At 41.8% G+C, this 19,320-nt stretch overlaps 1 protein-coding gene across 2 annotated transcripts in view; it reads right to left on the bottom strand.

Moving 5' to 3' along the window:
• Positions 1 to 14,025, bottom strand: part of LOC113095798 (CMP-N-acetylneuraminate-beta-galactosamide-alpha-2,3-sialyltransferase 1-like) — a 30,479-nt gene extending 16,454 nt beyond the window's left edge. The window contains exons 1-3 of one of the 2 annotated variants that reach the window (XM_026261171.1): positions 14,010 to 14,025; positions 13,811 to 13,880; positions 12,856 to 13,142 (exon numbers count right to left, since the gene is read on the bottom strand). In XM_026261171.1, coding sequence (XP_026116956.1) covers positions 12,856 to 13,122 — 267 coding nt within the window. In that variant the 5' untranslated portion in view covers positions 13,123 to 13,142; positions 13,811 to 13,880; positions 14,010 to 14,025. The other variant, XM_026261170.1, reaches the window with a different exon arrangement.
• Positions 14,026 to 19,320: the final 5,295 nt, after the last annotated feature.

Below are 19,320 nucleotides of genomic sequence, written 5' to 3'. Positions count from 1 at the left end.
CTTTTGTAGCCATCCATACCATCATGTGTGTAACGCTGAGTCAGAGACGTTATGATCCATAAGCAGCTTTATTTCAATAATCCACAGAGTAAACAGAAACAGGTCAATCAGGGGCGTTAGATACCACGTAGATAAATCAGAATCATAAACTTTGACAGAGCGTAGAATCAGGGCTGGCGGCTGGCAGGCAGAGGCGAGAGAACAAGGCAGAGGTTGATAAGGCAGGCGGCAGAGAATCAGAGTCCAATAATCAGTCCAGGTCATACACGGAAGATCCAACAGTGGGGAAACGCTCGGTAATGTCTGCATGGGCAAAACAAGACTTCGCGTTTGAGAGAACAGAGTGAGTTCCTTAAATAGGGGATGAAGATGAGCGACACCTGTGCAGGTAATCAGCCCCAGGTACGGGGTGTATGGGAAATGGAGTTTGAAGAAGGTTAATACTCGGGTGACGGTTCCCTCTGGTGGTGATCGGAGGGAGCCACAGAGGCTGTGTTTGTGACAGAGCCCTCCCCCTGCGAGCGGCTCCTGACGCGATGAGGTAATCGTCGCCGGGGTCTTCCTCGGGGTCTAGGAGCGGGTCTGTCTGGGTGATTTTGATGGAAGTCCGTGATGAGAGTGGGATCCAGTATGTCATCAGCATTGACCCAGGACCTTTCCTCAGGACCGTACCCCTCCCAATCGACCAGATACTGTAGGACTCGGCCCCGGCGACGTGAATTCAGGATTTCGTGTACCTGATAGGCCTCCTGGCCATCGATGATGAGGGGAGGCGCTCTCTGGTCACCAGCCTTCTCTAGGTTCTCCGCTCCTCTCGGTCCACCAGCGGGCTTGAGCAAGGAAACATGGAAAGTGGGTGAGATACGGTAATGAGATGGGAGAGATAGTCTAAATGATACTGGGGTGATTTGACGGAGGATTTTGAAAGGGCCCATGTACCTGGGACTAAGTTTCTTGGATGGTAGTCTGAGGCGAAGATCCCGTGTGGACAGCCAAACCCATTGTCCGGGCTGGTAATCCGGATGAGCTCTGCGGTGTCGATTGGCCTGATCTCTGGTCCGACGAACTGCTCGGAGAAGGTGAACATGAGCGCTGTTCCAGGTCTCCTCACAGCGTCTCAGCCAAGCATCAACTGCAGGTAATTCGGATGGTTCGCCAGACCATGGGAAGAGAGGAGGTTGAAATCCTAAGATGCATTGGAAGGGAGTCATGCCAGTGGAAGGTTTTTGAAGGGAGTTTTGTGCGTATTCGGCCCAGAGAGGGAAGCGACTCCAATCATTTTGATTCTGGTTGCAGTAGGATCGAAGGAAACGGGAGAGTTCTTGGTTAAGACGTTCGACCTGTCCGTTGGATTGTGGGTGGTAACCTGATGTGAGACTAACATTGATGCCCAACTGTTGGCAGAATGCCAACCATACTCTGGAGGTAAACTGGGGACCCCTATCGGAGACAATGTCCTCCGGGAGGCCATAGAACCGGAACACATTTTCACAAAGTGCCTCTGCTGTTTCGAAGGCAGTTGGGAGTTTGGGTAATGGGATGAAGGCAGGCCTTGGAGAAGCGGTCGATAACAGATAGAATTGTGGTTTTGCCCTGCGAGAGAGGTAGATCTGTAACAAAGTCGATGGCTATGTGGGACCAAGGACGTTGAGGAACGGGTAACGGGTGAAGAAGACCAGCGGGTAATTGATGGGATGATTTGTTAGTGTTGCAAGTGATACAGTTTCTTATGTAATTGATGGTGTCAGTTTGCATTGAGGGCCACCAGAAGCGGTTAGATAGGAGCTGGACGGTGGCGGTTATACCGGGGTGTCCTGAGCTTGGGGTAGAGTGGACCTGATGTAGTACTCGTTGTCTCAGTGTTTGAGGGACGAATGTGCGATTCTGGGGAGTTTCAGGAGGTGGAGGTTCGATGCGTTGGGCCTCAATGATCTCAGTCATAATGTCCCATTGGATGGGTCCAAGAATGATCGTGGGAGGAATGATGGGTTCGTGGTCTGGAGTTTTGTCATTGGTTTCGTAGAGACGAGAGAGAGCATCTGCTTTGGTATTCTGGGAACCCGGACAAGTGATAAGTGACTTGAAAATTAAATCTTGTGAAGAAGAGCGACCACCTGGCTTGTCTGTGATTCAAGCGTTTGGCTGACCGTAGGTATTCAAGGTTGCGGTGATCCGTGAGGACTTTGAAAGTGTGTTTAGCCCCCTCTAGCCAGTGCCTCCATTCCTCGAATGCTGCTTTCATAGCAAGGAGTTCGCGATCTCCAACGTCATAATTCCTTTCGGCTGCGTTTAGTTTCCGAGAGTAAAAGGCACATGGGTATAATTTCGGTGGATTTCCCTGACGTTGTGAAAGTACAGCCCCGAGACCTGAACTTGAAGCGTCTACTTCCACAATGAATTCCAACTCTGGATCAGGATGATGTAAGATGGGCGCTGTGGTGAATCTATCCTTGAGGGCCTGGAAGGCGTTGAGGGGGGCGGAGGACCAGTGGAGACGCTGAGAGCCCTTCTTAACCATAGAAGTCATTGGTGCTGCGATGGAGCTGAAGTCGCGGATGAACCTTCTGTAGAAGTTAGCGAAACCCAGGAAGCGTTGTAGTTCTTTGAGTGTCTGGGGTAGGGGCCAGTTGACTACAGCGCGAACCTTCCCCTCCTCCATGGCTACTCCTCCAGCGCTGATTACATAACCCAGGAAGGAGATAGTCTGCTTGTGGAATTCACATTTCTCCAGTTTAGCATACAGTTGGTGCTGGATTAGGCGTTGGAGGACGGCTTTGACTTGCTTCACATGTTCTGTATACGTCTCGGAGTAGATGAGGATATCGTCTATGTAGACTATGACCCAACGATTCAACATATCCCTGAATATGTCGTTTACAAAGGCTTGGAACACGGAAGGACTGTTGGAAAGGCCGAACGGCATGACCCGGTACTCGTAGTGCCCAGTGGTGGTTGAAAAAGCCGTCTTCCACTCATCCCCTTCTCGAATTCGGATCAGGTTGTAGGCGCTTCGGAGATCCAACTTCGTGAAGTATTTTGCTCGGCGTAGTTGCTCTAGAGCCGCTGGGACGAGAGGTAAGGGATATCGGTACTTCACTGTAACGTCGTTGAGGTCACGGTAATCTATACAAGGGTGGAGGCCTCCGTCCTTCTTTTTCACGAAGAAGAACCCTGCAGAAGCTGGTGAAGTGGAAGGTCGAATGAATCCCTTGGCTAATTCCTCCTCGATATACTCCTTCATGGCTGTGGCTTCGGGTTGAGATAGCAGAAATACTCGGCCCTTGGGTGGTTGAGCGCCTGGAATCAGTTCAATGGCGCAATCGCCTGGTCGATGAGGAGGTAGCTGCGCAGCCTTGGTCTTACTGAAAGCCTCCTGGAGACCGTCATACTCCTGAGGCAGTGGAGAAGCCGATGGGGAAGTATGAGTGCTCGTGGATCGGGTGCAGGAATGGAGACAATGTTCCTTGCAGTCTGACCATTTTGATATCTGTTTCGTGGACCAGGTGATGATTGGATTGTGTTTTTCCAGCCAGGGCAGTCCCAAGATGATAGGGTTATGAGGAGATTGGAAGCTGTAGAGGTGGATCTTTTCAGAATGGAGGGCCCCGACGGTGAGTTCTAACTCCTCAGTGATGGTTTGGATGCGACCGGAGCCCAGCGGTCGTCCATCTAGGGCTGCCACTGCCAAGTGAGAGGTACATGGAATACATGGGATGTTATGAGTCTCCAAGAAAGTGGTATCAATAAAATTTCCCGCAGCTCTGGAATCAATCAATGCCCTCACCTCGATGCTAACTCCCTTAACATGTAACATGACTGGTATCTCTAACATTGAAGAAGTTCTAGAGGGATAACTCACCGCAGCTGAATGTCGCGGCGGTCGAGTGGGGCATGAAGCCCGTAGATGTCCAACCAAGCCACAGTATAAACACAGGTTGTGCTGTCGCCTGCGTGACTTTTCCTCCTCGTTTAATCGGGTAACTCCGATTTGCACGGGTTCTGGATCCGGGCTTGTGCTGTTGACTGGGGGGAATGATGAGGTTCGGTATCGGGACCGACGTGCCCGAATCAGATTGTCTACCTTGATGGACAGATCGATGAGTTGTTCGAGGGTTTTGCCTTCGTCTCGGCAGGCTAGTTCGGTCTGCAGCTCAGCATCCAGTCCCCTCCTGAAGTGCAGGCGTAAAGGGTCGTCTGGCCAGCCAGTTTGTGCAGCTAGGGTGCGGAATGAGAGGGCATAATCTGCGGCCGATCTTCCTCCTTGGCGGAGTGTGATAAGCTGTTCACCAACCTCTTTTCCTCCCGCGGGGTGTTCGAAAACCTCTCTGAATCGGAGTAGAAATGCTGAAAAGGTGGTGAAAACTGATCGATCACCGTTCCAGATGGCTGTGGCCCAATCTAGTGCTCTCTCCGTGAGCAAAGAACACACAAACGAAATTCGGCTGTCCTCTGTGGGATATAACGAGGGCTGCTGGTTAACGAACATCGAACATTGTAAGAGGAACCCCTTGCATCTGGCGGGTGATCCATCGAATTTTTCTGGGAACGCCAAGCGCGGGTTTACTGAAGCGGGAGGTGTGGCCATGGCGGCGGTCATTTGCTGAGGTTGAGGTGCTGCTGGAATGCTTCCCTCCGGGGTTTGCAGGCGGAGTGATTGGAGGGTTCGGATCATCTCTTCAGAGAGAGAGGTGAGTCGAATCAGCTGCTGCTGATGTGCTGTCAGCGCCGCGGCTTGAGCGGATACTTCTGCCGTGATCTGGAAGAAAGCCGCTGGATCAATATCTGGCGAAGTCTTCTGTAACGCTGAGTCAGAGACGTTATGATCCATAAGCAGCTTTATTTCAATAATCCACAGAGTAAACAGAAACAGGTCAATCAGGGGCGTTAGATACCACGTAGATAAATCAGAATCATAAACTTTGACAGAGCGTAGAATCAGGGCTGGCGGCTGGCAGGCAGAGGCGAGAGAACAAGGCAGAGGTTGATAAGGCAGGCGGCAGAGAATCAGAGTCCAATAATCAGTCCAGGTCATACACGGAAGATCCAACAATAGGGAAACGCTCGGTAATGTCTGCATGGGCAAAACAAGACTTCGCGTTTGAGAGAACAGAGTGAGTTCCTTAAATAGGGGATGAAGATGAGCGACACCTGTGCAGGTAATCAGCCCCAGGTACGGGGTGTATGGGAAATGGAGTTTGAAGAAGGTTAATACTCGGGTGACGGTTCCCTCTGGTGGTGATCGGAGGGAGCCACAGAGGCTGTGTTTGTGACAATGTGATTATCCACACTGTTAAGATTTATATTCAAAAATTCTTTTAACTTGTTTCGAAAATCCATTAAAAACCCAGAGTCTTGTAGAAGAGTTGTATTAAATTGCCATCTTGGAGATCTATCATGTGAGCAATAACTAAATTTTGTCAGCAGTGGATTGTGGTCAGATATTACTGCAGGTAGGATTGTAACGCCCTCAAAACACATCCTAAATTCACGAGAACATAGAATATAATCTATTCTAGAATATGTCTGATGCCTCGCAGAAAAAAAAGTATAATCTCTAATCGATGGATTCTGAACACGCCATACATCTATGAGGTTAAAGGTTTCCAGAAAAGACTTAAAATTTGTTGATGTTATCTCTTGTGATTTAGTAAATATAGTGGTGGATTCAAGCATCAAATCTGCAAGTGCATTCATGTCTCCTCCAATAATGAGTGCATAATCACTTAAAATCAGCAACTGATTTGTTAACCACTGAAAAAAATTAACATCAAAAACTGCTGGTGCATAGACAGAGACAAAAGCTATTTCCTTTCCTTGAATATTTGTGCAGAAATAGCTCAACCTACCAGATTTATCGTTACTAAATTTTTTAATCACAAGGGGCAAACTCCGTTTAATGAGTATAAGAGATCCTTTTGTTTTTGTGCCATCACTGCATGAGGCGACAACTTTATAATATTTATTTTGCATACGAGGAATGTCAGTTGATTTTAAATGAGATTATTGTACTAAAGCCACATCTACACAGTGTCTACGCAAACTATCCAGAAACTTTGTTCTCTTTATGGCACTATTTAAGCCTCTAATGTTGACGGATAAAACGGAGATATTAACCATTATCAAATAGACTGTAAACTTGAACTATATTGAAGGTCAAATAATGAACTGTTTTAAACATGACTTCTTTGATTGCACATTTCGTTACCAACATAAATGTATCATATCGATCACAAGTGCAGTATGGAGTACCTCAAGGCTCAGTTCTAGGGCCGCTACTCTTCACGCTTTATATGTTACCCTTGGGAGATATCATCAGGAAACATGGTGTTAGCTTTCACTGTTATGCTGATGATACGCAGCTCTATATTTCCTCGCAGCCCGGTGAAACACACCAATTTGAAAAACTAATGGAATGCATAGTCGATATAAAAAATTGGATGACGAGTAATTTCTTACTGCTAAATTCAGAAAAAACAGAGGTGTTAATCATAGGGCCTAAAAACTCTACTTGTAATAACCTAGAACACTGTCTAAGACTTGATGGTTGCTCTGTCAATTCTTCGTCATCAGTTAGGAACCTAGGTGTGCTACTTGATCGCAATCTTTCCTTAGAAAGCCACGTTTCTAGCATTTGTAAAACTGCATTTTTCCATCTCAAAAATATATCTAAATTACGGCCTATGCTCTCAATGTCAAATGCAGAAATGTTAATCCATGCATTTATGACTTCAAGGTTAGACTACTGTAATGCTTTATTGGGTGGTTGTTCTGCACGCTTGGTAAACAAACTACAGCTAGTCCAAAATGCAGCAGCAAGAGTTCTTACTAGAACCAGGAAGTATGACCATATTAGCCCGGTCCTGTCCACACTGCACTGGCTCCCTATCAAACATCGTATAGATTTTAAAATATTGCTTATTACTTATAAAGCCCTGAATGGTTTAGCACCTCAGTATTTGAATGAGCTCCTTTTACATTATACTCCTCTACGTCCGCTACGTTCTCAAAACTCAGGCAATTTGATAATACCTAGAATATCAAAATCAACTGCGGGCGGCAGATCCTTTTCCTATTTGGCGCCTAAACTCTGGAATAACCTACCTAACATTGTTCGGGAGGCAGACACACTCTTGCAGTTTAAATCTAGATTAAAGACCCATCTCTTTAACCTGGCATACACATAACATACTAATATGCTTTTAATATCCAAATCCGTTAAAGGATTTTTAGGCTGCATTAATTAGGTAAACTGGAACCGGAACACTTCACATAACACCGTACTTTCTACATCATTAGAAGAATGGCATCTACGCTAATATTTGTCTGTTTCTCTCTTGTTCCGAGGTCACCGTGGCCACCAGATCCAGTCTGTGTCCAGATCAGAGGGTCACTGCAGTCACCCGGATCCAGTACGTATCCAGACCAGATGGTGGATCAGCACCTAGAAAGGACCTCTACTGACCTGAAAGACAGCGGAGACCAGGACAACTAGAGCCCCAGATACAGATCCCCTGTAAAGACCTTGTCTCAGAGGAGCACCAGGACAAGACCACAGGAAACAGATGATTCTTCTGCACAATCTGACTTTGCTGCAGCCTGGAATTGAACTACTGGTTTCGTCTGGTCAGAGGAGAACTGGCCCCCCAACTGAGCCTGGTTTCTCCCAAGGTTTTTTTCTCCATTCTGTCACCGATGGAGTTTCGGTTCCTTGCCGCTGTCGCCTCTGGCTTGCTTAGTTGGGGTCACTTCATCTACAGCGATATCGTTGACTTGATTGCAAATTAAAACAGACACTATTTCAACTGAACAGAGATGACATCAATGAATTCAATGATGAACTGCCTTTAACTATCATTTTGCATTATTGAGACACTGTTTTCCAAATGAATGTTGTTCAGTGCTTTGGCGCAATGTATTTTGTTTAAAGCACTATATAAATAAAGGTGATTGATTGATTGATAAATAAATAAATATATGGCTGGACGAAACTCCCCCCTCCCACCCTCCCCCGACCGCTGGTAACTTTCTCGTTTGTGTATTGGATCCGTGACGATATCATACGTTCCACTGATCTGAGACTCAACCGCTCCCTCCCATGTGTAACAAACAAACTCTTATGTTAAACACTTCAAAAACTCTAATGTCCATCTGGAACCAAAAAAAGAAACCTTGACGTTAAAACCTGAACGCCACATTTAGAAACAATAGGCTAATAACCTTAAAGACGTAACAATATTTGAAACTTGTCAGGTTCATCCATAGTAACACAGAATGTCCTAACAAAACACAGTTCCATGAACAGCCCTACCAGTAGTACCAGTAATGATGGCAGGTTAATTATCGTTTCAATTCTTGTCCATCTCGTATGGATTGACATCGGCGAAAGTCAGCTGCCGCCTTGCCCGCGAATCATCCGTGATCTGCAGTCGAAATTCCTCTGCTTCTTTTGGCGAAGAGAAGGACAGTTTCTCCCCGTTGTGCGTAACCCGCAGAATGGCTGGGTAAATCAGAAACGATTGGATTCCTGCTGCTCGCAACTACTTCCGTGTATCAGCAAAGCTTTTCCGTTTCTGCGAGGTGCAGGCACTGTAGTCGGCGAAGAATTTTAGCTGTTTCCCACCATCCAGAATTGGTCCCTTCTTGCTCACCTCTCTGGCCCCGTCTAAGATAGCCTGACGGTCTTGATATCTCAACACTTTAAAGATCATAGTGCGGCCTGTCTCCGTGGATTTCTGCTGTCCGTAGATGCGATGGGCTCGTTCGATCTCTATCGGCCTGTTTGAGAGCGAGGGGATCCATTTTGGAAGCATTTCCTGGATAAAACGTATTTCATCACCTCCCTCACGGTTCAGTGAAAGGCCAACAATTCGGACGTTATTACGTCTTTCTCGATCTTCCAGTTCTGCCAGTTTTACTTGAAGCTTAGATACATCCATTTTGCATCCGACGACATCTTGTTTCAGGCCTCTCGTCTCACGCTGAACATAATCCACCTTGTCGATAAGCCCACGCACAACTGTCATCTGTGAGTGAAATTCCGCCGTTAGGGACTGCATGCACTGTGTCACATCTTTCATCGCAATATGTACCACGTTCCGAACAACTTCTTCCAACGTATCTTGTTGTTTCGTCAGTGCTAGCGCAATGACGTCCGTCATGTCTTCGCTGCAAGTCGAAGATTTCATTCGTTTCCCGGTCGGGGTTTTCGCAGGCGAGGATGCAGCTTTCTTATTACCATTCATCTTGTTGAAAGGTATATTTAGAATGCTCACTTTGATTACTTTGACCTGTTAAATATCAAAGAATGAGGGAGCGTGCTAGGAGCTCTAAAGATCTGCAGCCATCACGTACGAGGCGTCACGTGATCTCCCATCTAATCTAGCAGTTTAATGTTTTTCGGTAGGATAGGTTACATTCCTGCCAAGCAATATGAAATAATTCTATTTCATCCCCAAAGGGGATTTTTCAGGCTGCTCTCTTTAGGGTGCGAGTATGCTCATTATACCATGGTGTCAGACTGGTTTCCTTAACCTTGCTTAAGCGTAAAGGAGCAACTATATTTAAAATGCTAGAAAAGACAGAGTCCATAGTTTCTGTTACATCATCAAGTTGTTCTGAGGTTTTGGATATGCTAAGGAATTTGGATACATCAGGAAGATAACTTAAAAAGCAGTCTTTTGTGGTAGAAGTGATGGTTCTACCATACTTGTAAAAAGAAGTAGAATTTAAAATTTTGGCTTTATGAAGTTTGCAAAAGACTAAATAATAATCTTATATATCATCACTTGGCTGCATAATTTCAACACTATCAACATCAATTCCATGTGACCATATTAAATCTAGAGTATGATTTTGACAATGAGTAGGTCCTGAAACGTGTTGTCTAACCCCAATAGAGTTCAGAATGTCTGTAAATGGTGATCCCAGTGCATGGTTATTAAAATCACCAACTATTAAAACTTTATCTGCAGGCAGAACAAACTCATATGTAAAATCACCAAAATCTTTAATAAAGTCTGTATGGTGGCCTGTATACAGTAGCCAGTACAAACATCACAGGGGATTTATCATTAGTATTTGTTTCTCTGGATAATGTTATATGAAGCACCATTACTTCAAACAAGTTATACTTGAAGCCTGCCCACTGAGAAATCCTGAAAACATTGTTATGAATTTAAGCAACACCTCCCTCTTTGACTTTTAGATGCGGCTCATGTTTATAACAGTAATCTTGGGGGGTGGACTCATTTATAATGATGTAATCATCAGGTTTTAGCCAGGTTTCTTTCAAACAGCACCTCTAGATTGTGATCAGTGATCATATTATTTACAAAAAGTGTTTTCGTAGAAAGGGATTTAATATTCAATAAGCCAAGCTTTATCATTGGTTTATCTACATTGCATCTGTTATTTGTTTGTTGAACCTCAATTAAATTGTTACTCTTAACTTGGTTTGGATGTTTTTTTTTGTTTTTTTTTTTTGCATTTTCTACATCGGGGAACACACACAGTCTCTAATATGTGATATCTACGTGAAAGAGTTTCTATGTGCTGAGGATTAACTGACCTCTGTGACGTGAGGCAGCTTGCAGACGGTCGGTTTAGCCAGTCTGTCTGCTTCCTGACCTGGGCCCCAGTTAGTCAAGTATAAACTCTAAGACTATTTGCCATATATCTAGAGAGAAGAGCAGCGCCACCCCAAGAGGGATGAAGACCATCTCTTTTCAACAGATCAGTCTGCCCCAAAAGCTCGTCCAATTGTCTATGAAATAGACAGTTGGATGAACATACTTGACGGCATACTCCAGTCTGGGCTGAGCTCTAGGTCCATCTGGAGGTTGACCCATCAATAGGGGAGATGAGGTTCACAGTTCTCTGCCAAGCATGAGGAGAGATGATGTACATCCGACTTGCAAGCAGGACCACTGGCAACTGAAGATCCCAGTCTTTTTGCTCTTGGCTCACGCACAGGGCAAGCTGGGTAGTCAGTGTTCGATTGTACCTCTCTACTAACCCGTCACATTGGGGTGTAGAGGAGTTATCCTTGTCATACATATGTACCTCAATGGGAACCTAAAAGCGAGCAAACATACCTTCCAGCAGGACATCCGCCACTGTCCCTGCCTCCTTGTTAGGTACAGCATAGGCCATTTTGTAAAGTAGTCCATGGCCACCACCACCACCAACTGATTTCATAGAGGGGCCTGCAGAAATGGTCCTAATACATCCACGACCGCGCAATCCATGGGACAGTCTACCATGTGTTTTTGTAGCGGGGCATGGTTCTGGTTAATTTGCCTTTTTTAAGCAGTGCAGACATCACACTGACGACAGTAGTGTCTGTGGCAGGTGTGCCAATAGATCTCTTGCCAAATTCATTTTGTTGTTCTGTTTATTCCAAAATGTCCTTGTTTACTCCAAAATGTCCTAGGTGCTTTTGCAGTCACCTTACGTCTTCGCAAAATGTCTGGAGAACAGAACGCAACTGAGCATGATTGTATTTTTTTTTTTTTGGTGCTATTATGCACAGCATAATAATTAATATTAATTATTACATTTTAATTAATTTAATTCAGACTTTTTTTTTGGAGTGTGTGAAATCAACCTCGACTCTCTCTTGTGTTGAGGAAACAAAGATATCGACAGTGTTATGCATGCGCGAGATACTTTACTTCTTGAACAAGTGCGCACCTGAGTCGGTGTTGCTTGCACATTCATGCGAACCGCGCCACAGTTCGGGAGCAAGCGAACTCAGACCACCTTCTCCAGGTAGTCTCGGGTGCGCACCAGGGTCCGATGACAGCGTTCAAATTAGTGTTCCTCACTAAACTGCCAGTGTGAAAGCCACATAATTTCTAAATGCCGGACCAATGCAGGAGTGGCTAGCAGTTTTTTTTTTTTTTTTCTCGAAATGAGTGACACCTCTGCCACTGACTAATCTCCTCCGTGGGACTCAAGACTGGTGAGTGGCGCAGGTGTCGCTCATTTACAAATCACTCCACTGGCTTGCTACATTCCCACGGCTCTCGGCCCCACCCCACTTGTCACACAGAGGTACTGAACCGAAAGGGAAAGAAAAGCTCAAATACATCCAGGTGAAGGGAAGCACTGCTTAAGACAGCATTACACAAGAAAGTTCTCGCAAATGCCATTCTTCCAGCTAGATGCTTCAGCAAGAGGGGATGTCCTGGTGACCAGTAAGCCCCCTTGGGCGACCTAGCCGGACATCCACAAAACCTTTTTAGTGCCGTTAGGCTCAACTTTTTTTATTGATTCAGTGGATTTATTGCATTTTGGGGAAAAACAATCAGTCTTTATAATAAATCTTCGGAACTCAAAATATGGATGTTTTTGTTATTATAACCTAAAGATGGTATGTGAAAGTTTGAAACCGAAAATAGTGGTTTTCATCTTGCCACTTTCTTGGTAAAGAAAACAATTTTATTCAAATGAATCAAAATTTATTTTTAAACAGACAATAAACTAGTACAATAAACGTCTACACACTCCACACTGAAGTCTTTGATTACATTAATTCCCTTAGAGGGACTCAGTTTATTTAAAAATGTCCAACTTATATATTAAACTATAACTATGTTTTATATTAAAATGTGGAACTCTATGGTGGAAATACTGAAACAAAAATATTAATGAGTATTTATATATTTTATATTTATATAATATATATATTATATATGTACTGATATAAAGATTAAAATGTATGCATTGCAAAATAAAATGGAGAGAGAATCCATTAATATATTTAAAATGTGTTACCGAAATAAATATAAATGTTACTTATAATGAGGAACTCTGGCAGATAAAATATTTAGCATTTAATATTTAAAGACTTACCCTCCACCATCTGTAGGTGTCTCGACGTAACACACTATTTTTTCTGTTCAGCAGAGGTGTAATGCTGGGGTCGTATCGATAAATGAACCAGTCATCGTCCATAAAACCCATGACGCAAGATTTACAGGAGCATGAAACTTGAAAGATCGAGTCATCAAAGGAATCTACAGTATTATCGATCGGGTTTTGGGTGAACAAAAGAAGGATAGTCATGAAGCTGAAAATCAGGGTGATGTAGCGAGGCGTCAGTCTATTGAAGATGTTCATCTTTTGCGTGTGTCGTGTTCCTGGTGGACAAATAGTTTTATTAGAAAGACAGAAAAACGACAGTTTTATGGTTATACTTTGTAATTCATTATCTTCAAAAGACACAATTCTGTGTTCTGAATCCACCAACACGCAAAAATGTCGAGATCATGTAGCAGGTTAACTTGCCACAATTTCTGTAATTTCTGGTTGATTGTATGAGTTCTGAGATTTTAAACTCAATTTTCGATCTATAGTTCAATTGAGGCAATAAACAAATGAAATGTAAATTCGACTCCGCCTTTATTTCAAAAATAAAAATTATATATTATTAAAATTGAACTAAGTAAATCATTGTTTTGGTGCCAATAAATATTTTAGATTTTTTTTTTTCATTATCATATGATAATTAATGCGTCAAATGGTTCCTTTAATCAATCGTTTAAATTCGGTTGAAAATTGAAAACATAAAATAACGTTGAAATAAAGAAAAAGTTTTAAAACTGTTTTACTAAAAGACGAGTTAATCACGTTCAACAATAATTCTCAGACCGATTTGCTGAGTTTGTCAAAACTGTTGTTAAATAAGTAGCCCATACAAATGTTTCAGATTCCACAATTTTCAGAGGCTAAAACATTAATTTGATTTCTCTGAACAAATTTAATTACAAATTATCAATGTAAAAATTACCCAGAGTATCAAACTTACCAAAATGATGTATAAAGAATATCAGGATAGGATCCTCTTTTGTCTCCTGTAAGCCGGTATTTATTGAGGTCTATAAACCATCACAAGCAAGTAATTAATTTTCCTAGACTTTATTTCTTGATCTGATACATCAAAATATCTGAAAGCTTCTGCACCTCAACGGAAAAGTATTTCAAGTTTGTCGCTCAGGTGGTTTTACCTGTTGCTATAGCGTCAAAGTCAGCATTGTGAGTGGGGGTGATGTAGCCTACCTGTCAGATAGCAGCCATCAACCTTTACTCCACAAGGATGGGCTTTTAGAATAATGAATATAGAAAATAAGCATTCACGTACATTGACTCATTTCTAAAATAAAGATTTATTTCGTTTAGAGGTTTAGTAAATTATTATTAATAATATATATTTTTTTATCATTAAACTTTTTTCTTCCTTTTTTTTTTGTTTTTTTGTTTTTTTGGTGTGTGTATCTGTAAAGATCTTCGGTTCTCCATATTATATTGACTATATATTTTATATTGGTCAGTATACCAGTATATTAAAATGACACTTTTAAAACACCTGTTTTTTGTTTTCGTTTTGTTTTTTATGAATAACCTAAAAAGGTTTTATTTAGAAAATGAAATAAAAGAGGATATATGCGGCACTGTAAGAATAAACAGTCCAACAAGGGAAGAAATGTTTAATCGCATAAAAGGGTGTATTTATCAATTATTTTAAAACACTGATGATGAGAAACAAAATACTCGATTTGTCCACACCGTGGATATCAATCGTTTTAATGAGCAGCAAGTTGTTTGAATGACAGGTTAAATCTGCTCTAACCAGTCGCACACCCTACACCCTGCTGACATTCACGATCAATGTCCACAGACAAGCACACATCGCTGGATTCAAAGCTTTAAACTAAATGTGAGTAAATGTTTTCGTTTTGTCGCATTTTACTCTTTATTTATCAGGTGTAAAAATTAGAGATATTTAGTTCGTCTTTTATGTCAGTTGCTTACGATGGGGTGAAACCTTAACCCTCGACTGAAAAATAAATAAATAAATATAAATGTTTCGTTTGTTTGTTAACGTGTTTTCTTTCATTTCTGTAAAGTATCATTATTAATTAGAACATTAGGTTCTCAAAGCATTTTTTTGTTGTTGCGTAGCCATGGGTGTGCAGCTGGAACACCTAAAAATAGATGCAGAATTTATTTTTTATAGTCTCAATATATATATATATATATATATATATATATATATATATATATATATATATATATATATGTATATGTATATATATATATATATATATGTATATATATATATATATATGTATATATATATATATATATATATATATATATATATATATATATATATATATATATATATATATATAGGCTATATATATATATTAAATCAACCCTTTCACGCATACGTTACAAATATTTTAATTTAGATGTATCGGTGTTCGTTTCATTTAGTTTTTCATTTTTTTTATTAAAATATATACACAAACTTGTTTACCATGTCAACTATCTGATATTCCGATTCTTCGTTTAAAAACCTTAAATTATCTTGATCTATAACGAGATGAGCGCTGCAGTTCAGAGTCCAGTCAGCCTGATTTAACCTACAACACTTGAATTCCCCAGTTTCTCCCGAAATACATGAAAGTAAGTGGTTGTTGAACTGGGAGAAGAATAGAGTAAACTTTATTGTTCTGCTATCTGTGTCTGATATATGAATAAAACACGTCGGCAAATTACTTTTGATTATATAGTTTTTGCTGCTTCCATGGACATCAGTGAGTATTTTACAAACGACCAATGTATTGCTTTACTAGTGATTATGTATATTTAAATGTATGAAACCTAAAATAAACATTATGTGGTTGAAAACATTGCATATTAATTGTGATATATGACAAGCGCTGAGCGCTTCCGTCTCTGGCTCAGTGCCAGCCTGTTTTTAGCAAAAAACCTCGGCTTGATGGAAGCCGGACACAAGGCATATAACATTACACCTGATGAGGATGTTTCTTCAGACAGACAGTGATGCCAGATTGGGATTGTCCAAGTATTGTACCAGAAATTCAAAATTATCATATTTGGAAGAAAATCGTTACATTTAACAATTTAACTACATTTTAACACGACCTGCAAATTACCACTAGGAGTATGGTTGGATGGAAGCAGTGCGACAAAAATACTATCTCATAATTTTGCTGACAATAAATGTGGCACACCCAGATTTTCATATGCACACCCAGAGTCTCTTATCTGGCTACACTAGTGGTTTTAAACCTGTGGTCCGCGTCCGCGTCCATTTCCAGTCCATTCTAGGGCTGTGCGATTAAAAGAAAACGTCCTAAAATCACGATTTGAGCGTGCGCATATGCCTAACTCCAGGTTCACACACTGTCTGTGATGCGCTTTTTTTCTGAGCCAATGTTGACGGATCAGAGCGTTCTCACTGCGGTAAAAGGCTAGAAATAAAAACGTGCGAAAATAATTCATGTCTAACACATGAGCATAGAGTGAATTTGTTAGTGAACAGGATGCAGTTTAAGTGAGAGGAGACACATTTTAAGTGTGCACACTCTCTCCTCGCAAAGCAGCGTGTATCTGAGCAAGCACAACCGGTTTTGTGACAGAGCAAAGGAAATCTGCTGCGAACAGAGAGATTCGCATTCGTGCATTATTTTAATGTGCTTTCGCGTTATATTTATGCGCTCTCACTGCTGACCGCATACACATACTGTATACACACTGCAAACACCTGAGGCACCGCTACAATTAATGAGCTCTATGAACAATGCATGGCAAAAAAGAAAAAAAAAGTCCCTGTATACAGGATTTTTTTATTTATTTATTTTTTTTAAGTCTATACATTTTTTACATCTTCACTATAGTGATAATTTTGACTTATGTCTGTTCTAGAGATGTTACAACTTTTTGATAAAGCTCTGATTGGTTTTCTTTTGGAAATATGTTTCAAATTAATCCTGAATGCATTTATGACTGTAAAAGCACAATTGCAAAATTGATAAAAAAAAAATCGCGATAGTTTTTTTTATGTCAATATCGCACAGCCCTATTTTATTCAATAAATATAGTTTAAAATCTAGCTTCTGAATACTAAGTTATTAACCCAACAATAGCGGGGTCAGTTAATTTTTTTGAAGTGGGCCGCGCAAACATATGTGTTTGGTTGTGTGGGCTGCGAGTTGAAAAAGGTTGGGAACCACTGGGCTACACTATACATATCAAATATCAAAAGCGGTTCTGCTTTAATTCTAAAAGGCAATATGACACAATCACGTTATAATGATGGGCTATGTTACTTAATATCAGGGCCAATGTTTTTTTTTATGTTTTGTTTTTTGTTCCTTCTCATTTTCTATTGTAACTTCAGTAAATCGCAAATAACAAATTCACGTGTATTGAAATGTCATTTAAACAAATCTAACCACTGAATAGGCTATACAACATTTAAAAAAGCTATTTTTAATTAGGCTACTTTTTTTTGCAAGACTTCAGATTTGCTTAAACTGGTGTAGCAGTCGATTATGTTCCCCTAGGAATGTCTGTTCCCCTTTGTGTAACCCCCACAGACTCTCTCTACCCAGGGTTTACAGGTTCTCTACTGGACTAAATACTTTCAGTGGGACAATATCCAAGAAAACACTTAAATACCAAAACTCATCAACTAATAGTTTTACTATTTTACAATCATAATATTAAAACCCAGGGGGCAGCAGGCTAATGCAGTCATGACAGGTTCAATTTAATTAAGAGGCAACGAATGATTTCAACAATATGTTAACGTCAAGAATAATAAAGTAACAACCAACAGGATATACTCAGCACAAGGTTTCAATAGTTAGTCAAATATATTCATGTGATCACTTCTCATACATAAGTTCATTACACTGCAAAACCTTATAGTCATAAATACCACACCAATGAATGCATACCAAATATTAATCACCACAAACCATCAATAATACTCGTGCTAAATATCTAGCCATTGTCAACTGTATAGGTGGTGTATGGAAAAGGATAACCTGCCCACCCCCTTACACACGCACTCACTCTACACACAAAAAGTGCCGGGGGACCAGTGGGTTCACACATACATCAGGGCCTCTCCGACAAACACAGCAGGGACAGACATCAACACCCAATACAATAATAAAAGGAAAATGTACTGCTGGTTTTCTTACCGGCAACCACACGTGGGTTCTGTTTTCAGTGAACTCAACAGCGGCCGCCAAACGTAAATGGGGATAACCCCAGCAAAATATCCCTCCCGATCGATTCGCATGGGTCGCACAACAATCTTAAACCCACGTCCTGACACGGCAGCTTTGGCAAGGAACTGGCATGGACCACTGCAGATGCTACATAGCCACCCTCACCAGATGGGGTACTCCCATCCTCTATAGTCCTGGCAAAGGTCTCATTCACAGGCCACCTGGAGAGGGCGTCAGCATTTTCATTCGTCCACCCCGGTCTGTATCGCACTTCAAACTGAAATCCTGCAAGCTGGGCCGCCCATCGCTGTTCCACTGCACCCAGATTTGCCGTATTCGGGTGAGCTAATGGATTGTTATTTTTTCGTTAATTTAGCCACTGTATTGAATAAATACCTGAGGTTATGTTTGTTGTTTTTCTAAAAGAGAAGAAAAGTAATCAGATCTAGCAGTTTTAATGTTTTTTAATGTTTTTTCTGTAGGATAGGTTACTTTCCCACCAAGCAATACAAAATACCTCTAGTTTTGTTTTCCTCCAGCTGCACTCCATTTTTTCAGGCTGCTCTCTTTAGGTTGCGAGTATGCTCATTATACCATGGTGTCATAATGGTTTCCTTAACCTTCCTCAAGCGTAAAGGAGCAATTGAATTTAAAATGCTAGAAAAGAGAGAGTCCATAGTTTCTGTTACATCATCAAGTTGTTCTGACCAGCTGGCCCCCATCTTCACAAAGATCTTCAACAGATCGCTGGAGCTGTGCAAAGTCCCTTCATGCTTCAAACGCTCCACCATCATCCCCATCCCAAAGAAATCCAAAATTACAGGACTAAATGACTACAGGCCTGTGGCTCTAACGTCTGTGGTCATGAAGTCATTTGAAAAACTGGTGCTGGCCCACCTGAAGGACATCACTGGACCCTTGCTGGGTCCTCTTCAGTTTGCCTACAGAGCAAACAGGTCTGTGGACTATGCAGTAAACATTGGACTGCATTATGTTCTGCAACACCTAGACAGACCAGGGACTTATGTGAGGATCCTGTTTGGGGACTTCAGCTCGGCCTTTAACACAATCATCCCAAACCTCCTCCTGCCCAGACTAACTCAGCTCTCCATGCCCACCTCCATCTGTCAGTGGATCAACAGCTTCCTGACAGACAGGCAGCAGCTAGTGAGGCTGGGGATACACACATCCAGTACCCGTACAATCAGCACCGGAGCTCCCCAGGGCTGCATTCTCTCCCCACTGCTCTTCTCCCTGTACACTA

Source organism: Carassius auratus, unplaced genomic scaffold (assembly GCF_003368295.1).
Source record: "Carassius auratus strain Wakin unplaced genomic scaffold, ASM336829v1 scaf_tig00215788, whole genome shotgun sequence".
Taxonomy (NCBI): Eukaryota; Metazoa; Chordata; class Actinopteri; order Cypriniformes; family Cyprinidae; genus Carassius; species Carassius auratus.
The sequence above is the reverse complement of the archived record's forward strand: the minus strand, read 5'-3'. Positions and strand labels throughout refer to the sequence as shown.